Genomic DNA, 25,288 nt, shown 5'->3' on the forward strand with positions numbered 1-25,288 from the left:
GTTGTCTATCTACGATCTCATATCCAACGCACGCTCGTGGAATATTTGTTAAATATACCACGATCGCGTGCACGTTGCCCCTGAAAGTGGGGATCGGATTTACAATTTTTCTTGATTCTCTGGTTCTGTCTGCCGTCTACAAAAACAATTACATAGCTTTCTTTGCGAGCGATAGTCGTCTACTCAGTCTGGATTATCTTAGCTGCGAGTTGTTAGTTCATTGCTTGTAGTAAAATTGTTTAATACCCCATAAAAAGATTTTCTTCTCAATATAGGATATGGTCTTTAATTTTTTTTTTTAACAAGTCTAGCAAAATATCGTGCTACGTTATTTCAGTTTAAGAATGCGGACAATCTGTCTAATCTTGACAATTAACCTCAAAATCTTTTTCATAAAGGCAGACTAGGCCTTGGTTAGCGACCGGATAAGTTTACTCGCTCTATTTACCCAAGTTGGTAAGTAATTCTAATTGAAACGGAAAAATGTCAACCTCTTCGGATTAACGAATTTATTTAGACACTGCGGGCTTTTAATCCGTAGATCATGTATACATTAGCGCGCAGGCAATAACGTTATGTTTTTACTTCCCTGCAATGAATTCCTTACATTTCCTATCATTGTCAAGACGTTTACCCTAAATTCCTGTCTTACTAAAATATCTGACTAATGCTCTAACTATCAGGAACAGTGAGAGCTTGAGAAGCCTCGTCCCAATACTTTCTTTGCTTTCATCTTCGTTAGCGGTTCGTTTGGGAGCACAAAACAAAACAAATGATTATAAACAATTGATTTCTATCGAACAATTCATTTTCCTTTGACGTTTCTTCATACAGAATTGCGAAGAAAATGTCGCTTGTAAGCTGAAAAAAGACAGACGCTTACAAAATTTGCTTTACACCACCAAATGCGGATGAATGACATTGAAAATGTTGTTCTCTGATCCTTGAGCATTGTTTGACAATTCCTGATAACTTGAGAGTTTCTGAAAGGATACAATGCCACCAAATTTAATTTACAAGGACAATTAACGAGGGTTATTCTGGATAAGATATTTTGAAAATTGTGAGAAATCTTCAGTATTCCGAATTGAGACAACAAATTTGTTTTGATTGCTCAGTTGAGTGGGATTCAAAGATTATCACTCCGCAATACGTAAGCTACCTCTATATTCGTCATTCTGAAAATGACCGGCATTCCAAAAAAAACTTGAACTTGCCGGTGAAAATATTTGTAAGTATTTGTGCCCTTTTTTATCCGTCACTTAAGAAAGATTCTGAGCACAAATTATGAGGATTAGAAGAGGAGTCACATATTTTTAACTGAAATATTTGCACGGATTTTCTCTTAAATATTTAAACAAAATATAGGAATCTGCTAAGCAGCGAGAAAATCGTTTAATATACCGTGAGAAATCAGCTTCTTTTTGTTATTACGTTCTTAAGTGGTACCCTAGTAGTCTTTAGATGGACTTAAGGCGAATCTATGAGTTATGGAGCGTGAAATAATAGTTAAAATCTGCGGACATTCTCGTCCACACAGACCGCGAACGGCGATCTTTCTGCTGTCCAAAAGGTTCGCGGCCTGGGACGAGAATTACCCACGGAAAATTTAGCAGGCGAGCGCGCAGTCATCTTAGACGGTCTGGGTACCATTAACAACCCAAAATAACAAACAAGTCAAAAATATTGTTCGTTAGTTTCAGTTAAAATCATATTTCACATGAAATTGGGAAAAATGGCTTGTCATACAGGATTTGCTAGTGATATGCAGAGGTACGTTTAATTTTAACATCTCTAATTCAACGAACGTGCATGAAGGCACTCAAGAGAACCCAACATGTCTTATATTGTCGTTCTCGCAAGTCAAGTCAAGTGGACTCAGGCTGCCACACCTAATCTTAATCCTAGACCTCTTTAGCTCCGACTGATCGTGAAATGTTAAAGCGCTATGATGCTTTTTCACAGTAGATTCTAGACTAAGAGTAGTCCCTCTTTCGCTTAGTCCGTCGTGTGTGACGCGAAAGAAAACCGCGAGAAAAAAGTGGCCGAGCGAAATCAACCATTTTTTTCTCGCGGTTTTCTTTCGCGTCACGCACGACGGACTAAGCGAAAGAGGGACTACTCGTAGTCTAAGTAGATTCTTTTGAGATGAGCAAGTTCCTTTGTTTTCTTGTGTGACGACTGAGTTCTATGAGAATTTCAGTAGCAACCATCAGAACATATGGGTTATTGACCAAGCTTGTTCATTCATGATGGCTTGAATTTACCAACTTTCTTTCGACATAATAACTGCACGACATAAAGAACACCGCTTTTCTTGGGGGAGCGCAACGGGTAATCCAGACTGGAGCAAGAGGTTGGGGAGGGGATGGGAGCTCGAGTAGCCAATCACAGTGCAAGGATTTGGTATACCTTGTAGACAGCTTTGGTTATTGAATATTGTGAGTCAAAAAGTTAAAAAGAATCAAAATTATAACATAACTAAAGCAAAGCGCGCGCTCTGATTGGTTAATTTAGCGTCTACTATTTGCCTATGGGTGTACGCTGCTGACGTGTGTGCTAATGCTTACAAAGCAGATCTTTTGACAGACATTGTTTCTAAAGTAATGGCCGACGTCCTTCTCCCAGAAATGCGAAACTGTCTTCACAGTTGTGTGAAGATGAAACTTTATCGAGTTACTGGTGTGCAGTCGGTTGTCATGAATGAATTTTCGCGCGCTTGTTTTCTCTTGTCATGTAAGACTACACGAACATTTTTTGTGATGTAGCTCAATAAAAAGACTTCTGTTGTTCCAATGTCTCACTGTTGTGTTATAAAACAAATGGTAAACGCCATAGCGTGCACTATTGAGTTATGGATGCACTTGGGAGGTTTGCTAAACACTCAAGAAGCTAGAGTCGCACTCGGCTATCGCCTCGTGCGACTCTTACGCTTCTTTCGTGCTCAGCAACCTCCCACGTGCATCCATAACTCAATAGTACACGCTATGGCGTTTACCATTTGTTAAATTTGGCATCAAACAGGTTAGCCTAAGAAATTCACAACTCCTACCCTCCTCAATCATGGAATGCTACAGAATTTGATTGGTTTCTAGCAAATTCGATATTTACGTATGATACACAGTTTTCACAAAAAAAAATTTTTCTTTGATCTTTTTTTTTCTGTGGGCGTTTTTCATTGCTTGCTTGATTTGTGATTTGCATGACTGATTTATTTGCGCGACACACACAAAACGAATGATTATTTTTTTTCTGACATTTCATCAACTTCAGGAGCCCACGAGTAACTGGGAACGAAAATACAAATTTACCTTTGAGGAGTATTGCTAACGCTCTTCTTAGATTTCCGCTTGAAAATTCGATCCATGCAACAGTTAAAGAGTAGATAGATATTGCTCATGAAGTAGATAGATATTGCTCATGAAGCAAGCAAAGATACTCTTTGTCTGAAGGATGGTAAAAACAATTAGCCTGATTATAACCTGGAAAATTCAACCTCCGCTTATGGCTCCAGGAAGGGAGCAGGAAGAGAGGCGGTTCTATTCTTGGGCTAGCTTAGCTGATCACTACCCACGCCAATGGAAAAGAGACCGCGCTTGAAAAACCGAAAGATAAAGACAAGAAAACAAAGTACTTTCCTCGGGATCCGCCCATTATGGAAAGGCTGAACGTGAGCCTACTTGGTCGGGAATCAATTGAATCAGGTGAAGCAATATTTTCGGAGATAAAGCTTGATGATGATTAAGGTTTTTTCGCTTTATATCCAGAATGACTGGGAAATAACTGAGGCGTTTGCCTTTGGGTTTTGCTGATCATTCTGTGGATTTTTCACGATCCCTGCGTTCGGAGGCTCCTCCTTTGTTGCTACCCAGGCTCAAGCGGTTTCATCAACTTAGCAAATTATCGAATGGCACATCCTCCTTTTTCCCCATACATGTTTTTGTGCGTGCCAAAATTTTATAGTTTCATGTACCGAAAACTGATTATCCCTAAATATTCCGGCATAGAAATAGTAATTAAACCAGGATATTTACTTTAAAGAGCAGTAGCTTCAAACTTAAGACACGAATAACCGGTGATTAGGAGCTGTTGAGACTGAAGACTACCTTCTTTTTTAATTATTTCCTTTTTTGTTTACCATTCTTTTTCCTTCAAAACGCGAACAGGGCAAACGGCTTTGCATTATATACCTGTGTTTCTCGTGATAACCAGATATTTTCTGTTGTTGCTGTTGGCGTTTTTCACTGAACCACAGGAGCACTCAATGACCCAAACCCTCAGGCTCTATCTTGGTACAGCCTCACATAATCAACTGTAATGTAATACTCTTAATTTAATTTTGTACCTGTATCATACACAAGTTCACTGAATACTCTTTTTAGATTCTGCAATTAATTGGGATAAATGGACACATTTCATTGCCGTCTCCCTCGACTCTCGATTTTTGTGTTAACATGTACACGACGTTAAAAGATGGCATCATCATGGAATTTTTTTTGTAGCACTTGGTTGATCCGTCGATTGCGTGGCCTATTCCAAAAGGTTTCAGTTCAGCATTGAACAGTCAGTAAACTTAAAAGTCGTATTGGCCTTTTCAATTACTTATAGTTTACTTTTCTTAACATTATATAAAAGTTGAAAAGCCCCCTGGTGAGTAGTGTATAATCATAGAAAGTACATTAGATGTCACTACGTCTTACTCAACTACTTAATGGAAGGACTTGTGTTCAAATACTGAAGACAATAGAAGACTTTAATGGCTTTTTGACGCTATGAATAATAAATGTCAGAGAAAAGTTGGACTATTAACACTGTGGAATTGACTAGAAAATATACCTGGAATAAAGAATAATCAAGCGGGATAAAATTTCTAAGTAAACCGGCCCACCTACAGAAAATTAAATTTAGAAACAGCTGGGGTCTTATCTGTTTTGTATCTTATTGTTGTTAAATGGAAACTGCAATGCTCACGAAAAAGATACAAACAATTCCAGCAGCTGGCCGGGCGGCCTTTCTCTCTTGTATTTTGTTGTTTCTATTTTTAAGGAAACTGCAATATTCATAAACAAGATACAAATAATTTAAACTAATCGAACACGAAACGGTAAAACGACGAAGATATAGAGTTGTTTTAAAGATGGATTTGGTTCTTTGTCAATGTGGAATGAAATAGGTTTTAGGAAAGTTCTTTAGACGTTAGCCCGAAGTAAGAAATATATACCTGTTTTGTGATTCACGCTAGTTTACAAACCCGAATATTCTTCACTGCAAGCAGGGCCTTACTTAATGAAATTGCTTACCGTAACTTTCTCCCGAAGTCTTGAGAGTCCAGAAGAACTGTCGCGTTAAGTTAGGGTAAGCGAAATTGTTAATACTGAAAGCTGCCTTGAGAATATATGGATAGGCAAGGACATTTACGTGGGTTTTTCCTAAACGGAAACAATTAGACGCTGTAGCTTAGGGCTGACGAATGTTGTCAATTATATTAAACGCGCACAAGGGTCCCTAAGAGCTATAAAAAGCATACAATTAATCGAATTAAATGAGGTCAAATTATGACTCTGAGAGAAAAATATCGTTAGTTCTGTTTTGCAACGCTCATCAATGATCGCCTGATTTACCTTGTGTATTTTTGGAATCAGAGGATATGACCACAAATGTCAGAGGTGCCAAGTCAAAGTTTTTCTCTGTATGAAATATAGGCATGTAATGCGTACAGAATTCTGTTGTACAATTGTTGTCTCGGTTTATTATTACCACTTTAAAGTCCAGTATAACTAGACGGGGTGCGATTCGCTTTTTGGAATTGGCACTTTGAATCAAACATTTGGTTTAAACTGAAGAATTTAATTAGACAATATTTTGGTTACATGAAGAAAACAGTTGAGAAAGGGAATACCTAGTAATACAATTGTAACGATGGCAGCGCTAAATATTTCATGAGAGAACCAGACAAACAAAATTTTGTTCTTTTTAACGAAGGAGACTTCGAGAAACGATTCAGGTCATGTTGGAATGTTCTCCAGCAACTTTTTTGACGCAGATCTGATGGGTCAATGAAGAGATTTCACAGATCAAAACACGCATTACTGCACCAGACAAATGAAATTCACCGTCTGAAAATGTTCCTAATGGCCAAAGGAAAACCTAATTAAATTCCTAATTAAATTTAAAAAACCTTTTCACCTGCAGTTGTACCTACGAGATTTTAGAATTTTCAGTCTTAGAAGGAGCTAAGAAGCATGCCGTTGGTTGACAATTACTTGAAAAAAGAAAAACAGTAGTTACGACTGGTTTTTTTCTATAAGCTTTTTCAGTTTTTTTGTCTGGAATTTTTTTTGTCTCATAGTAAAGCTATGTTTGCAGCTGAACCATCAGGGTATTAAGTAAGAAAGACCCTGGACAACTCACTTTAATTTCTATTTACTCAATTGATTCTTCGTTCTTTGATATCAGGAAAATCTGTGGTCAGGACAGACGACTATTCTAACCACGCGACAATCATGTATGTGTACAATCTGAATGTTCCCTCATCAGTTTTATTCATCCAGCTGATAATAATTAACGACAGAATTTATTGACAGAGAGTGGACAGGCGGAAGAGGAAGCTTTACCATTCCACTCTTGCAATTGCTAGCAGGTCTCTTCACACCCACTTCTGATCAGCTGGTATCACCATGCACCACCATTTCTGTCAACTTCAACCAGCTTAAACCTTGCCCAGAATTGTTGCTTAAAAATGACTGCTGGGAAAGGTTTGGGAATCAAATGAAACTAAAGGTCTGACTGAGAAATCTTCTACTTACAAGTCTACTTTCTGTATGACCAAAATGTACTCTATAATTTTTAGAAACCGAGCTTTACCTATACGTATATCACTTTAATACCGCCCATATTTGTACAGACGAAGGGGAAGTGGAGAAGTAGGATGCGAACAAACCCTCCTGCTTGGCAGCGCTTAGAGTAGGAAGGAGGGGGGGAAGGAGAGCTTGTCCGCATCACATAGAATTCTGAATCATGTTGGACGCAAAAGACTGAATGGAGGAGATTAACTCATTGATGATGTAAGAGCATAGCATAGTGTTTTTCACTCAAGCAGCAAATTTTGAAAGTAAACTTCTTGGACGCAGGTATTAACTAACTTTTCTGTTCAGCACTTTGAGTATGCTTTTTCCACAGACGAGTCAGTGGCGACTGATACTTCACGGCGGTTTTCGTAGGGGCATATTTTAAACGTGCGCCAGGTTTCTCACCAACGAGAGAAAAATATTAATTAAGATTATACTGCGCAATGAAAAATCTTTCAAAAGCTGTTTTTCAAGTTCATTTGTAAAGTGGTTTTCGAGAAGGCAATTTTCAAGAGTGTAATATTAGCACGTCGTACTGAAACGGTCATATATATATATATATATATATATATATATATATATATATATATATATATATATGTAACAGTTGTGTTTTATCTCCGGTTTGCATTGATGGACTGACATTGACAGACAACCGAATTTGCATTGGCGGTATTTTAATTAAGGTTTGCAATATCCTGAAAAGGTCTCCTTTCAGCTACTAGTTGGCAAGAGAATGCGGAGATCAGAGTTGAAGACATTCTATTCGGTTGGCTCAGCCCGAGTGTAATCAAACATGTCGTTCCATTATTCGTCGCTGACGTCGCTGGGTCTGCATGGAGGCATGGGGTACTGGATTTTCAGTTACTAGTAAAAGTTCACGAGATTCAGGCTTGGCCACCAGTTATAATTTGAGCATCATGTCCCCGGTATCAGTCAATTCGCAAAGCTCTGTTAAAATTAAAGGATAACTGCGAAATCTGAGTAACGGACAGTCATTGACTAGGGTCCAAACGAGCCCTTCTTATCAGTCAAGACAAAAGCTGAAACCGTGAAAGTAACCTACACATTTTCAAGTAAAATTTCACCCACGCAGTATTTAGGAAGATTTTTTAAAACCATCTCAGCTGAGAGCTTTTGAAAATTTCTCAACCATCAATCAAAAACTGCCGGTGGCATTCCAATCCAATACTCAGTCTTTTAACATGGTCAGTACGCTTAACCATGAGCTAGTTTTCAGGTACGCTACGATTTAAACGTGCATGCGCCCTCGTCAGCTATCACGCATAGAAATCGAGAGCGAATAATCAAATTGTTTTGGTATAAATCTACTAGTCGTTCAAAACTTTATCTAAATCCTCTTTATAGACACTTCGAAAACGCCAAGAAGCGGCCGTAATTTTGTTAACACTGGGGGCACACTGCTACGGTACTCACTATCTATCACAGAATAGATAGTGAGTAACGTAGCCAATCAGAGAACGGCATTCGTGATTGAACGCTAGTAGATTTATACTAAAATGAGATACAGTTCACCAGCTGCACGAGTTGTACGAGTTGACAAGGCCCCTACCTTAACGTTGAGCTGAAATATTTGAAGTGTCTATAATGACATGCAAAAGGACAAGTAGTACTTTATTTTATCTCATTGAATAGTATCACATTCTCCAAGTACTTCTTTATTTTATCTCGTTGAAAAGTGCCACATTCACCATTTGAACCAATCGTACAAATGGTAAAAAAAGCCTCATTTTACGAGTCGTGCCATTTGAACGACTTGAATTTTAACCTTCACCACTTGAACAAGTGGTTTGTATTGAACAACTCTCGATTTAATAAGATAAAAACAGAAACACAAAAACTCCATTGGAAGCATATAAATATATGATATTTGTAAAAATGATTTCAAAGTAACGATTGTCACAATATTTTGTCTAATTAAAGATAACAATATTTTGTCTAATTAACTCATGCCGCAATTTTCTTGTATTGTTTCTATGTAAATATTTTTAGTCAGTGTCTCATTAGCATTCTTATAATCGATTGTATATATTTGGGCGCATACAAAAATTTTACTTTTCAACTTGAAAATGACCGTCGAGCGGTCGAAACGTCGTTACTCTTTAACGTTAACTTTTTTAGTGAAATCCGTTCCTAAAAATTTTTTGATTCGTAATTAAGTCTAAAATGAAAAAAATGTCAAGCAGAAATCATCTTTGAAAAAAATTTCACGCATCATATGCAAAGTCCGAAGTATAGGCGAATCTTTGCTGACGTCATTGTTTACATTTTTCCTTATTAACATACGACTTTGCGCATAGAAGGCATCATGCTAGACACGATTTTACTAAAAAAAAACTTAGAGCTTGTGAAACTTAGTAAGTAGTGAAATTTTTGGCTCTTTGGGTGTAACATTCGCGGAGAAATTGGCTTTCAAAAACATCAAAATTTCTGTGTGGCAAAAGCGCAAATGAGCTCATACATTCTTTGTACAATTTTGAGCTTTTAAACCCGCGTCGCACAAAAAGCACTCAATACATCGCGCTCAAATTCCTTGGGACAGTTAATCGCGCTGTGCCCTTTCAATATTCAGTATTAATCTCTTTGTAGCTCCATCAGAAACTGTATCGCTTATGGTAATGAGGCAAATATTGTAAACAAAGATTCTCCTATATAAATATATGATAAGTTTTAAAAAATTGGCGAATTAAAATAGTGTGGGTACAATATTTAGTCTAGCTAAGTCTAGAATGAAAAATAATATAAAAGTAGTTAAAAATGATCATAAATATCGTCTCACATCTCATGTATATGCCGTCAGATTTAATGTTACGACGAAGAGTTTAAAGAATTTTGCTAGATTAACCGCAAATGTAAGCTACTTTCCCCAAGCCCATAAAGGGGAGCTTAAGCACGCGCGTTTTTGAGACGCGGACGGCAACGGGAAGAGAAGATTTCGCATGCTTGGACCGTATTGTCCCCCAGATTTTTATACTACTCATCTCTAATGAAGAAAAGATACTTAGCAATGTGAATATGGTTGTGTGAGGACAAGTTTAAAGTGAAAAAAGCTCACTTACGGTTACCGTCCGCGTCTCAAAAACGTGCGTGCTTAAGTTCCCTTTTAAAAACTCTCAGGGGGAACGGATAACGAGGGGACGAAATTTGCCCTCCCCTCTCTGGTTCTATTTTTGTAAAACAGTTCCGTTGCTCATTCAGGATTGCGTAATGACGTGTGGTTAGAAATCAGAGATTGCAAGCTCGAATATTCCTTTGTAACTGGTATATGAAGGTTGTTAGACCGGGAAAAGAACAACCAGACAACATGGCTCATGCCCCTATCAACGATAAGCAGAGTTATTTGTCGATGCCGAATGAAAGAGGCTTCAGGGAACTTCTTTGGACGTTACCCCGAAATAAGCAGTGTACCCCTTTTGTAATTATATTAACGCCTTATAAACCCGATTATTTTGCAAGGAGCGACTTACTTACAATTAAATGACTATACTTACAGTATCTCTCCCTCGAAGTCTTGAGCCAGAAGAATTGTGGAGTTAAGTTACGGTTAGCGCGATTGTTAACACTGAAAGCCGGCGTGAGAATATATGGTAGGCCAAGGACATTTGTGTGGGTTTTTCTTACACGAAATTTAAGTTGTAGCTTAGAGCTGACGAATGCTATTAAAATCTGATTGGTGGAGTTTAATTTATTGTGACGTAAGAGCATAGCATGTCGCATCACTCAACAGGGACCTCAAGCAAATTTTGGAAGTAAACTTCGCGGACGTAGGAGTTAACTATCTTTTCTATTCAAAACCTTGAAAATGCTTTCCCCACACACGAGTCCCTGCCGACTACTTCAAGACGGATTTCGTGGTGACGTATTTTAAACATGCGCCGGAATTTTCGGGGCGAAATTTCCCACTAACAAGAAAAAAATATATTGTAGTTGTACTGCGCTATGAAAAATCTTTCAAAACCTATGGTTTTCAATTTCATTTCTAATGTGGTTTTCGAGAATCCAATTCTCTAGCGTGTGATATTAGTAAACAGGATTTTGTTTTATCGCAGGTTTGACTGATTGGCCAACACTGACATCTCCGACAACCGCGAGCGACAGGAAGTTTTCGGGGACGGTATTTTAATTAAAGTCTGAACATTGTCTAGAACATCCTGGAAAGGACTGGAAAGTTCTCCTCCTCTCGACCGCTACTGGAGCAGAGAATGCAAAGATCAAAGTTGACGACATTATGTTCGGTTGGCCCGGCTCGAGTGTAATCAAAATATATCGTTCCATTCTGCATGAGGGAAGGTCTACATGGGGTACTAGATTTTCAGTTATCAGTAAAAGGTTTACGAGATTCAGGCTTGACTACCAGTTATAATTTGAGTGTTTCTCAGTAATCAGTTGGTTTCGACAGCTCTGTTAAAATTGAAGGATAACTGAGAAATTTGGATGACAGGGAGTTCTAAAGAGTCGTTCCCTAAAGAGTGGTTCGAGTTCCACTCTGACCACCACCTGGATTTGTTTCACGGTGCCTCGAGTTCAAATCCTCGGCCACCGCTTGTAAATAGCCAACTGGTTTGCCTTCGGCCAGTTGGGATCCTTAACAATGTGATGTTCAATTTAGATTATTTGTTTCAGATATTTGCTCGGCCCCACTAGCCTTTCTGCTATAAGCACTGCCAAGGGTAAATAAAGTAAACCTACGATACTTACGGTAATTACACTACTTACAAGATATATATATGTATTAGCTTACCCCGCATACAATGAAGTACTTACACCACTTACACTAGGTTCGGTACTGGTACTTTCAACACTTACATATCTTACAATGCTAACCCTACCGTTTTTAATCAAAATGCTTTAATATAATGGCTTAACAACCAGTCGAATATTCCTTTGTAATTGGTATATGAAGGTTGTTGGACCGGGAAAAGAACAACCAGATAACGTGGTTCCTATCAACGATAGATGAGTTATTTGTCGATGCCGAATGAAAGAGGCGTTAGGAAACGTTTTTGGACATTAACCCGAAATAAGTAGCGTATCTCTTTTGTGATAAACGACTTACAAACCCGAATATTCTACTCCGCAAGAAGCGTCTTTCCTTCAAGTGACAGCACTTACCGTAACTTTCTCTCGAGGTCTTGAGAGTCGAAAAGAATTGTAGAGTTACGTTAGGGTTGGCGAGATTGTTAATACTGAACCGGCTTGAGAATATATGAATACATGTAGGCAAGGGAGTTGACGTGGCTTTGTCCGAAACGGAAACAATTAAAAGATGTGCTTTAGAGTTAACAAATGTTGTCAAAATACTGACAACTCTGACAACCAGAAGTGTCAGGAAGTTTTAAGGGGCGCCATTTAAATCAAAGCTGGAAATTTCTCCTTCTCATCAGCTCCGTCGCCTACTCTAAAGGTTTTCAGGGGGTTATTTTAATTTATGTTTGAACACTGTCTGAAAAATCTTGGAAAGTTCTCCTTTCGACCGCTAGTGGGGAAGAAAATACGAAGATCAGAGTTGAAGACTTTCTGTTGGGTTGGCCCGGCCCAAGTATAATCGAAATTATATTCTACAGCAGGCAGGGTCCGCATGGGGTATTGGATTTTCATTTATCAGTAAGTTTAGGCTTGGCTACCGGTAACAATTTGAGCATTTCTAGAATAACGGTTCATCTTGAAAGCTCTGTTAAAACTAAATGATAATTGAGAAATTTGAGTGACGGATAGTCAGGCTAGGGTCCTTATGAGTCCTTCGCATCAGTCAAGACAAAAGCTGAGACCATGAAAGTAACCTGCACATTTGCAAGTAAAATTTCACCCCGCAGTATCCAGGAAGATTTAAACTATCTCAGCTGGGAGCTATTGAGAGGTTTTCACTGTCAGTCAAAACATGGCAGTTCTGGGCGAACACTTAAATTATAAAGGATTTTGCCTAATTGACCGCAATAATTTTAATGTAACCTGCCTTCCTCCGATAAAGCCATATATATTCTGGAAAAGATTACGAGGCGACGAAGTGTACCCTTCCCTCTCTGTTTCTAATTTTGTAATTCAGTTCCAGACCTCCTTGTGTAGTTGCTCATTCAAGATTGCGTACCGGCATGTGGTACGAAGCTCGTAAATTCCTAGTAATTTCTTTTTCAAATATAAATTTCATTTTACTAGCTTACCTTACTGTTATGCGGCACTGCGTACAATACGTTGATTTAGACACTTGCTTTAATTGCGGCACTTGCAATACTTCCGTTACTTTCAATGCTTTACCTAATTACAATTTATACCTATGATACTCACGTTAATTACACTACTTACAGTATATATTTTTTTAATTAGCTTACCCTACATACAATAAAATACTTGCTCTAGGTACAATACTGACAGTGCGGATTATGACACTTTCAATACTTACATAACTTACTATGCTGACCCTACGCACACAACGTCTTGTGATCAAAATACTTTAATAATCCTCTGACAACTATATTCCTTTTTAGAACGTGCCATAGACAATAAAACCAATATCAGAATACAGGAAAACCGTTGTATATTCGACGGTATTACACCCAACCTCGTGTGTATACCGAGAAAATAAAAGTGACTTGTAGGATATTCCATGGTATACCACTCGAAAACGTTGAATAACTAGTATGTATTTACTATGAAGGTTGTCAGAGAGGGAATAGAACAACCAGGTAACGTGATTCAGTTACATGTTCCTATCAACAATAGCCGAGGTATTTGCCGATGCCTAATGAAAGAGGTCTTAGGAAACTACTTTGGACGTAAGCCTGAAATAACCAGTATACCACTTCGTGATAAACGTCTTACAAACGCGAATATTCTACACTGCAAATAGCGTCTTACTTCAATGCAATTACATTATAGTACTTACTGCGACTTTCTCTCGAAGTCTTGAGAATCCAGAAGAATGGTGGAGTGCGATTGTTAATACTGAAAGCCGGCGTGAGACTGATTATATGGATAGGTAAGGGCATTGACGTGGCTTTATCCCAAACGGAAACAATTCAAAACCGTTCTTTAGAGTTTAAAAATGTTGTCAAAAACACTGACATTTTAATCAAAGCTGGAAACCTCTCCTTCTCTCCGACTCCTACTCTAAAAGCTGACAAGAGAGCTTGCCACTTGATTTTCAGTTAACAGTAAAAGCTCGCGAGAATCAGGCTTGGCCACTAGTTATAATTTGATTTGAGCATTTCTCTGGTATCATTCAGTTCGCAAAACTCTGTTAAAACTAAATGACACACAAACATAGGTTATGGCCCTAACGAGTCTCTCCCATTAGTCAAGACAAAATGTAATCTATTTGCAGTTAAAATTACCCCCCTCCCCCACGCAGTATCCAGGGAGATTTTAATTTTCTCAGCTGAGAGCTTTTGAAAATGTCTCATTATCAAACAAAACTTTAAGAGTTTTGCCTAATTAACCGCAATTATAACCTGCCCTTTCAGGGGCCTAGGGTGAGCGTGTATTTTTCATGTGGAGTAAGCACCGAAGAGAAAGTTACTAGAACGCCGAGGGCGGAAGCCGTTAGCCGGGTTTAGGGGCATGCCTCGCAGGAAATTTTTAAGTTTTAGGGAAATGGAAACGCCATTTCCTCTTATCCTACGTTTTGAGGGAAAGGTTTCATAAATCAAAACATAGAAAAAACTTTGAGTATTCAGTAATTGCAGCAGCCCATGGGCTCCTGGTAATTACGTCAGCCCTTGCGATAGTTGATAGTAGGTTTAAAAGGAGAGACTAGAGCGCGTCAAACTATTCAATTATTAAAGAAGTTTTTGCCAATAAATGTATAAATATATATCTGGGGTGCTTACCATTTACAAAAACCGTCCGGTTGGAAATTTCAGGCATAAACATTAAACAATTAAATGCGACGTTGCGGGAGAGGGAATCGCTACAAAGTATGTCCACATCAGCTACAGAGACTTAAGGACGGTGCCTACTTTTGTTAGTACGCACACTTTCTGCGCATCACTCGCGCAAGCCATGGTTTAGCTCCACGCGCGCGCTGGGGCTGACATTGACGCAATCAACTACGCTATCGTGTACACGACTAAAATGAAAGCAAAATTTTCCTACTGTGACCAAATCAAGTTTAATGAACCTGTACTTAAACCAGGAACACCAGAATAACAGCATATCGCTAACCACAAACTGTTTACGTCTTCCAGCTGAAAATCTAGCTATTATCTGTCGGAAATTATACTGAAATCCAACTGTAAACATGCACCTGCAGATGGCGTAGTGCGCGCGCAAAACAATTGCGAGATACGCAAATGTCTCACTTACTGGGGAGGTGACAGGAAAAAATGTAACGGGCACCGTAAAAGTTTTCAAAAAAGATCAATAACTATAAAAAACGCGTGGTTACCCCTATGTTTTATGTTATGAAATGGAAGTGGCAAGTCTATTCAATACGTGATTAGTTTCTGGTTGTGAGCAAAAGGTATTAAGACTGTATTTTAGCTGAACCAGAGGAAGGCTGTCAGATACGTTAAAAGCGCTTTTGCAACGATTTTGTTATTAAAAACATATCAAAAATGTTTTTTTTTTTTTTGTCACCATTTGCCATGTAGTTTAAAGATCTTTTAAATGTGTTTGCTTTTCTGTATGTAAAGGCGAATTCTATGGAAATCTGTGAAGAAATATCCTCTTTCCTTCTCTTTTCAGGAAAATGTTGATGTCTGCATTTTTGTTGAGATTCAAGGCTGAGTGTCTCGAAAAAATGCGTGGCTACCCCCATTTTTCTTTGTGGATTCCAATAGCCCTTGCAAAGATCTACTTTTTCCGTGTGGTCCTTACCTGGCGCAAAAACCTTTGTATTTAGTAGGCACCGTCCTTAAAAGAGCAGAAAAATAGCATCACCTCAAATCACAGCCCATAATTTCTGAAGCTTCCCAAATGGAATGGCGCGAACCATTTGATTTTCCAACTGGAATTTCCGGTTTTCCCATGTAAATGGTAAGTACCCTGGATTTCGCGAAGTACGTACCCACGTGCGTTTAGAGTAGAGACGTATCCATCTTCTGATGGGAATCTGGGAACGAAGACCTGTACCCTCCCCTCTCTGGTTCCATTTTTGTAAACTCAGTTCCAGACCTCCTTGTATAGTGGCTCATTCAAGATGGCGTACCGACATGTGGTTAGAAATCCGAGACTGCAAGCTCGAATATTCCTTTGTAATTGGTATATGAAGGTTGTTAGACCGGGAAAAGAACAACCAGATAACGTGGTTCAGTTACATGTTCCTATGGAGTAAGTAGAAAGACGTTTTTATCCTTTAAACTCTATTACTGACAGGTGTCGGAGAGACAAGCTGATTTCTGCAAATTTCTGTTCATAGCTTGAAAATGATTTTCTACAGTAATTCTACATTTTCTAATTTCTACATTAACTTATTCTGTAAGGAAATAATGTAACTACAGCTTTGCTAAGTATGTTAATCGAGAAATTATAAGTATGTTTAGGATTTATCCATAGTAAATGCCGTATAAATGCAAATCAAGAGACCAAATTATTGTTTGTGCACTAAGTACAACTGCTGACCATTGTTTTTCCCCTATTTCTAACAAAACAATGCATTACAGGATCACAGGGGTGGTCTCTTATCATCATGTTGTACTGCTGGTGTTACTTATTATAGAGTATTCTTGGCACTGTAGGATGCACCCCGGGGATGCACCCTGTGATACCTGAAAGAAGAACAAAATGTAATACTTTTAAGTTGAAGACTGTCAGGCTGGTGACAAACAACTGTTTCACAATACGTTGTGAGAAAGGGAATTGTTATAACCAATCAAGTTTCTTAATCAATTTAGTCTGTTCATTTTATGGAGACAGTCCATAAATAGATTAAAACTTTCCATGCTGTGGTAAAAAATGTGCATTTTTCACCATGGGTTGATCTAATGGTAGTGGGTGCTAATCACTTTCTCCTTTGGATATTCTTTAATACTCTTGAGTGTTCAGACATATTTCTGACAGCTTGATAATCCATTTTTGTCTGCATCTTGATGGTCTCAAATATGATATGTTCAACTCTGTTTTCAAGTGACGGTTTACATGAGGCAAGTGTAGAGCTCATTTAAAATTATCTCACAATCTTGGGCTATTGTAATATGGTTAGATACTAAAGAATTGGGTCATGCATAGCATGCGTATATCAAGTTATGGATGCATGTAGGAAGTTTGGAGAGCATGAAAGAAGGGTAAGAGTTGCTCAGGGCGATAGCCGTGAGCAACTCTAGCTTCTTGAGTTCTCTCCAAACTTCCCAAGTGTATCCTTAACTCGATATACTACGCACAACTAAAAGCATGAGCCAATTCTTTTATAACATGATGACAACAACTTGGGTGCTAAAACATGTCATATTTGTGATTGACTACAAAGTTCTAACAATGCAAGGTGAAGGAAAACAAAGGTCATTAGGATCCCAACATGCCACAGTCAGTTGAGCAATGGTTAAACGAAAATGCTTAATAATGGTTTTTAAAATTGTCAATGAAAAATTTGCTTCTTTGAATTAATTATAATGAAAATGTAGGCAAGCAAAGTCAAAAATACTCAATGAAAATGTGAACAAACAAAGTCAAAATACTCAAGTGTGGGTAAACATCTTAACTTGTCAAAGGCTCAAAGTAGAGTTTGGATTGTTCACAATAATCTTCACATTGCTGAAACTTAAACTAAAGGAACTTGCACTAAACTCGACAGAAATTTTGCAGGGAAATTGAAACTGCACACGGCATCTTATATACGCATAGATACATAGAGGTTTTATTCGTGATGGCTCAATAGGAATTAGATAGGACTAGCACACACTTTGTTACAAAGTTCTCTAGGACCTAGCTAAACTGTAGGATTTGAACAATGGGGATGTCGACCTATCAAACTGAATAGAAGGTATGTCAGTCTTCATTAGTGCCAAGCCAAAAAAGGAAAAAAAGCCGACCTAGGAATCTAAATTTTTGACTAATGAGAATAATATATTGTCTTACTGTACATTTGGTTAGACTGTCTCTTTTGATGTGACATATAGCAATAAAAACAATAGTCTGGCATATTTCATTTATTTGTATTGTTTGCATTCTTGTTTTTGTCCTTTTCATTACCCCAAAGAGGTAAAAGGTATTTACATAGCAATAGTATGCACTGTTGTTAACAAAATGTAGCGCTAAATATGATTCTTAGTTTTACATCTCTAGTATTGATTGAGGGCCATCAACCAAACCTTCTGCCCCCTGCCCCCCCACCCCCCCCCCCCACTATCACCTTCACCTAACTTCTTCATACCAAGTGGCGCATAAGGCCTTCCCCCACTCTATCAATCCCAAAATATCACTCAAAAGAAACATGAAGTGCTATTTTTGTCTGATGAATTAATACCATGGAAACTCTAGTAAGCTCCCCCTTCTCTGTTTACCTCTCTAATACCCCAGTAAAGCCTCTCCCTTTTCATTTGGCATTTTTTAAGTTAGCCCCCCTAACTTCAAAATCAAAATATTTTTTTGTTCTAGACTTTGCAACAATATTTATTTCATTCAGATACCACATGCAAAAAGTTGAAAGCCACTATGCTTGCATGCTGTATGGTTGTTTAAGTCAAATCAGTAAAATGCTTTGTCACAGCAATTAATTACTTTTGTTTCTTGAAACAGCTTACATGTACGTAAGACCTATGATTAAATACAACAAGCCCTGCAAAAGATCACATTTCATATGTTGTTACATTCCAGCATGTCGAAATTGGACATTAAAAACTACCTTACCAGCATCTACAAGCTTGACATTGCCAAGGTTAACACCAGAATAGCCCATGGTAAGCTGAAGTTACTGTCTAGTTTAATGTTTCAATTTAGCACTGGATGACTCGGCTATTTCTGTTTTCATTCTTTCTTGGGAATCACTGTGGCTCTGATGAATTATCAAACCCAGGTACTGGTGGGGTTGCCATAGAAATGTAAACTCATCTGACCAAGTAATATCATTGGTGTAAAGTTAATTTATTGATTGATTGATTGATTTATTACACCAAAGTGTTCCCACATGATATTGACTTACCGTTATTTAGGATAAATCATAACATTTGACCTGTAAAGCTTGAAAGCTGTTTTAGAAAGAAGAGATTGAAATCAGTGCAGACGCTTGGTGCCCCCTTCCCCCCCCCCCCCCCCTCAACAAGAAATGCAAATAAATGATGTAAAAAGTAGGAGAGGCCAAGGCATTTTTTTACAGTTTTCTTTCGTGTTCAATAATGACAATTGACTGAAATGTCAAGTACAGAACAGAATTTTCATTAGATTATTTTAAAACAATTTGTCAATTGTGGCATAAAGCAACCAGAAAGTTTTTTTTTTCTTTGACCTGCTGTTTTGTCCTTCAGGTAAAACAAAGTATGTTATGAAGAAAGACAAGCTTATGAAGAAAAAATTCCCAGATTATAAAGTGGCATATGTAACGCTGGTATGTACAGTACTGGTATACATGTACCTTGGTTACTCCTCTGCAAACAAATCTACCAGTCAGTTCTAAAAATACTCAGTTATAACTTGTGTTCCTTCAGTTTGTTATATGCAAGCTCTTTTAGAGTGTTTTGCTCGATATACTGCAAGCCGACAAACCTGAATGTTAGGCTGGTAATGGAGATTTGAAGTTTGACACTTGTCACTTCACACTTCACACTTTTCTCTTGGAGCTCTGCTGCAGTTTAACCTTTGTCTTTTCACGTAGAAATGTTGTCATTCCTTCTCCAGGCTGCCGGTACCTTCAAGTTTCCCGATTTATTTCCAAATCAAGACGTAAAAGCGCAGGAATCTGCCCAAAAACAGGCAGATACCCCTCCAGAAGAACCCGAGCCACTTCGCTGGTTTTGACGGCAAGAGGCACTTCAAGAACTCATTCATGAGGTATCTTATCAGTCCTTGGCCAGCCCTGAATGGCATTGATCCGAAGAGAACGGAACCGTGTGATCGTCTTGCATCCAAGCTGTGGCCCAGTCTCTGCTCTGCTATTTGGGATCGAAAGGAGCTGGACTAGATGAACATTGGTCGGTGGAGTTTGGGGCTGGTCACTGACTACGAAGAGTGCAGACAAGAAAAAAAAAAGAAGCATTTTTTGGACGGAAACATTCTCCTCACATGTATATAAAAAAAAACTACAGGGTGTATTTTATCTTGGTAAAACAATTTGCGGTACGGCAGGGTTTCACTTTCAAATAAAAATTTGTTTGATGTGTTTTAATGCCCGTTGGAAAAACAACGTAAACTTGACGAGTAAGAAATATACGAATGTATTTTTCTGCTCCTTTATAAGAAGTTTTTAGTTTACAATGTAGGTCGTAACCTCATTAAAACGTCTCTCGCTTACTTTTCTATCAACTTACATGTATGACTCAAGATCATACGCCCACCGGGGTGCGTAAAAATTATTGGCTATTTTATAGAAGCTGCAACAATGCAAGTGAATATATGAAAGATCATATATATGAACTGCGGAGAAAGATATAAAGACATGATTGATCATCGCATCGCGGGCTTTAATTTCACAGCTGCTTAAGTTGTGTATTTAACTGCGATGATCATTGATGTCTTCATAAGTTGCAACAATGTTCTTTAATTTTTCTCTGTCATAAATGGGTGGTTTCCCTTTCTTGCACAATGATCTTCTCATAGTCTACGTTACATGGTGTGTATGTGAACAATATTAGTTTGGTTTTTAGAATAATTGCATTTTGATTGGAAGCGAACTAAAATGCGGTAAAAGAAATTGTTTTATGTCTTGCTTGAGTCACGGGTGGCTGCAAGCAGCGTAATATCGAGGCTTGATAAACGAAAGTCTACATGTATGGGTTTACAATGTACTGAGTAAAAATTATATTGCCCGTTTCTAAACACTAGATATTAACGAGTCGTAAAGCAAAGTCTGAGTTTGAGATTTGAGCTGAAGAAAAGCAGTTTGGAATTATTTAATCAGCCATTGGAGTATAACCCTGCCTTGGAGAGCTTATTTTTGGTGTTCGGACGAGAACCAGTGCTCCTTTGTAGCTGTCAGTAGCGCGACTCTCTCGCTTTGTTTTTCCCGGAATAAAATTTTTCCTTTGGAGTTTTCTTTCATAGATTTCTATACAAGTGTGCCGCAAATACAAAAAAGGTTTTGAATAACTACCCAAATGGTGCTCTGGGTTACTTTAATGTTGCCTTTTGTACCTGCCCCCTACAACGCAAAGGTACTCTGATCGCGTGCGGTACTTATTCACATTTAGAATATTGTTTTGAAAACATGCAGCATAAGCTGTGGAGATCTCGTGTTTTGATTCAATCCATTATCGAGATTTATTGAGAAGAATTGGTTACCCCCAGAAGTAACTAATTCTTACAGTTCCCAGCACCTTTCCGTAACACATTGGGCCAGAAGGTCGTTAGCTTTTGTTAATTGACGTACCGTGAAGAAAAATGTGGGTTTTTTTTTAAGTATATTCGATTCTTTCAAGGAGAATCAAAGACAATATTCAAAAACGGCGAGGAGACTAACAGCTATGCGGAAGTACAGCTGGAAAACAAACTCTACGAGTTGTACATCTTCATAATATGTGAACATAGAAAAACAAACTCACTTTCCTGTATAAACTTGTTACAAATTTTGACAAATTATATAGTTTACTAAGAAATGCAAGTTAGATCTCTCGTGTTGCTTTAACATAACATTTCATGTACCGTTTATTTCGTTTGTTGGTGTATCATTCAAGTGGTTTTAATGAATCTTTCCCCGGGGCGTACTGTTCTAAATTACGTCCACTGAATGCAATTAAGCTGTTCGACATTTGAGTTGCTGAGTGACGGCGCTATTAGTCGGGTCGTTATATCCTTCGGTGCCACTTGTCTGCTTTGACATCCTCATAATTTTTTCATTCCTTGATCATGTAAAGCTTTTCCGACTCAAGATACACTCGTTATGTGCAGCCACAGCTCTCTTATGAGTTTTCCGTCTTGTTTTCATAACCGACTAGGCAGCGACAGTGACTGAAACAAAGCTCTTTTGTCACGCGATTGACCATTGAAGAACATCGGAAATAAGTGGCATCCAACTGCGAAAAAAACAAAAACGCGCGTTTCTGTGTTCGCCTGGAGTCTTTCTAGTTGTTTCCTGAGGCATTTTTCATTTGGCGCCATAACAAGTAAAGAATCTCTGCGCTCTCTGAATGCGGACTAAGCTTGGGAAGTTGAATGTTGTCGTCACTGAGAAAATACTGTCTAGCTGAAAAATAAATTCCTGGGAAGGACGAATTGTAATGTAGACAACAACTTAGAGCAAAACTGTTTTGCATTGTGTTCTTAAACTAGTCGCGCTTGTTTGAACTCACGAAAAGAAAAAAAAAAAAAAGAAAAAAAAAACTGAAATATCCTAGACATAAACATCATAACGTTGGTGACTCTTTGTGGTTTCAGTTTAATTTCACACATATGCACTTGGCGTGAAAAAAAGACATGTCGCCGTCTTATTTTACACGTTTTTAACTTAATTAAGTGAGTAAATATTTGAAGGGAGCTAAGTGCGGCTCGTGGCTTTGTTTATAATTTGGTTTTCTTATATTGGTCCGCCACGGTGGTCTGTTCGACTCGTGAAAAAAAGCGTTCATACTAGCGAAGGGGACGAGTTCCCAAATTAAAATGAATGTAATGATACAAGATAGAGCATGATTGAGTGAAGTTAATTGTTATGTGAAACACGGAGAGTGTGCTTTTCTAGAACTTTTCCTGCGTGCAAATATCAGATGGTTTAGCAGGTATCGACCACATATTGGGCGAGTGAATCGGTCGCGAAGCGTGCCGCACGGACGGTGAAACTTTCCACTACCTGTAGTGTATTCACAATTTTTAACCATTCGCTCGCGATGTGAAACCATTACAGTGTATATCGCAGACAATGACTGACAGATGTTGATCCCCCAGATCACTCAAGTTTGTAATGGGCCCTTACATCAACTTTCACTATCAATTACGGGCGAAAGCCAAGCGCTTAGCACCGCGAAACCTTAAACAATGATTCTCTCTTCGATTCCGTAATTTAAAGGTCTTGTTTACACCTCGTGATTAACGCGACCAATCACGGCAGTGAAGAACAAAATCGTTGAATACAAGGATTAACATATGTTTTAATTGTTGCGTTTGACTTGTAACACGTGTGTTACGCTCGAGCTTTGTTCGAATCATGTTCAAGTATAGTTGGGTTTTGTGGCTTCTGTATTTGTTATTGTTTTGAATGTGCAGAGGTCACGTGTGTGGTACTGTTTAAGCCTTTTTCTTAGAGCACGTGGCACAAAAGCAAACTTGTTCCGCGGTTCCGCCAAGGAAATTATGTCGTTGAATTAGTAACGAAGAGAGACGTTGAACTAAGGATACTTGAGTGGACCATTTGCGCGTCCTGAAAGATTCGGAATCAAATAGGGCACATACATTATGTGGGGTTTTAGAATTATCATTCTGTCGTCTACTCTAATTTTGCGCTAAAGAGAAAGTGATCTAGTAAAAAAAATAATAATAAATTTCTGGTGGAGTTTTGCCTTTGGCTTCCTGCTGACTTTAGTATATCAGCGAGTTTCACGTTACACTGGAAGGAATGTTTCCTCTTCAGTCAAAAGCTTTGCTATGTATAATACTGGAGAGAGCAAAACCGACAAATTTCGTTTTTTTTTTCGAAATGAAGTTCTTGGTGTAACTTGATACACTGCATCTTATTGCGTTTGCGACGGTTGTTTTTAAACCTTAATACTTTAAAGAAGGGGCAACAATTTACCGCGTCGCCGTGGGAAAATATATATAAAAAAATCTTTTTACATGATCATTTTTTTTGTGCCTTTTTTTCCCCCTTCTTTGGTCCATCGTTTCAAAATGATACCTCTGTTACAGAAAGAAAAAACAGTAATTATCGAAACTCAAAAGAATAAAGTAAAGACTGTAACGAAAGCTGACTCGATCTGGTTTGGAGAAAGAGACAAAAAGGTATTCAAATCTCTAAGCTACGCTAGGAAGGAATTTTTTCTTTAAAAAAAGGAAAAAAAAATTATCTACCTCGGCCGTTAATTAGAACGTTTAGAACAATAGTTCTGAACACGCGCGTTTAACTTATTTTTTTTGTCAATGTCTTAACGAATGAAAGGAGAAAATTCGTAGAACACTGAATTCCTTTCTCGGAATAGGGGAAATAAGATAACGTCTGGGTGTGTCTGGAGTATTCTATCTTATTTTGCTTTTGCTTGCTTGCTTATATTATTATCCATTGTGCAGAAGAGCTTTTAAAGCTACATCATAGCACGTATCTATTGGCAAAGTAGAATCGCATCTTCAAAGAGGCAGTGCAAATTTACGAAAAAAAAAATTGCCAGAGTTGCGAGCATTGTTTGTGCTTAGTAGAAAGGACATTGCCCCACCAAACTGTAGTTGGCAAACGAAGGTTTTACTTTTAAATTGAACTTTTTTAATTTTTATTTGAGGCTTTGAAATAGTTTTTTTTTTTCGATTGTTTCCATCCATTCTGTCATGGCTATCATCTCTCGCTTCCCTCCATTGTGTGTAAATCCTTAGTTTTAGCAATCGTCCTCTGACCGGTGCTGTGCCTGTTAAATCCTTTTGTGCAGATCTTATGTTCTCTTGTTTCTTTAATCTAATCATTGATCTCCAATTCTTGTGTTCATTCTTGTTGGGCTTTGTTGTTTGACCTCATATTGTGCCCCTTTAATCATTGACACCATAAACATCCTGGTCGCTGGCTTTTAACGAAGGTCTCCGTCTTACCCGCGACGCGTTAACTCTCATAGCTATTTCTCCTAAAAATTGTCAGTGAATTAGCACGAAAAGCCGACAAAACACGCCAGGTAAATAAGTGAATTATCCACTCACAGGGAAGTGAATTATTCACGTAAAGTGCGGTATTGTGTCAAGTGATGATGACACGTGCGAGTGAATACAATGAAAGTCAGAGCAAATTCTTTTCAAGGCAAGTTTACTTTACACATTTCCGAACAAAATAAAATCTGTTCACTAGAACACTTCCCTAAACAAACACAGGGACATATGGCTATATTTTGTAATAAAACGTTCATGTTCAACTGTCGAATTCGTGAAAATTAACTTATAGTCAAACACAACTATTGAGAATTACGAACAAACATTTCTTTGGTTTTTCTTCTTTCTTTTTGGCAATGAATAAAACATGTTTGAGGAAGTGTAGATTTCTTTAGTATTTTTACTATTCGCTCCATGAAATGAAACAAAGGCTGGAAAGGAACGAAAACAAAAAAATAATAATTATAATAAGAGTATGACATTTGCGCGCACGGAGGGTATGTGATGTTAATATTTCGTACGCGCAGTATTAAATTCTTGGAAGTCAATATGTAAAACAACCTTGAAAG

The 25,288-nt window shown here is 38.1% G+C and overlaps 1 protein-coding gene across 1 annotated transcript; it reads left to right on the forward strand.

Annotated features, from left to right (window-relative positions):
• Window positions 1–15,612: 15,612 nt before the first annotated feature.
• On the forward strand, window positions 15,613–23,670 carry LOC145478685 (large ribosomal subunit protein uL23m-like). The gene is made up of 4 exons (XM_081456789.1): window positions 15,613–16,133; window positions 18,615–18,697; window positions 19,262–19,341; window positions 19,632–23,670. Exons 1-4 carry the CDS (start codon window positions 16,003–16,005, stop codon window positions 19,749–19,751), a joined length of 414 nt encoding a protein of 137 aa, XP_081312915.1. The 5' UTR covers window positions 15,613–16,002; the 3' UTR covers window positions 19,752–23,670.
• Window positions 23,671–25,288: the final 1,618 nt, after the last annotated feature.

The sequence above is a fragment of the Orbicella franksi genome, chromosome 2 (genome assembly GCF_964199315.1).
Source record: "Orbicella franksi chromosome 2, jaOrbFran1.1, whole genome shotgun sequence".
Taxonomy (NCBI): Eukaryota; Metazoa; Cnidaria; class Anthozoa; order Scleractinia; family Merulinidae; genus Orbicella; species Orbicella franksi.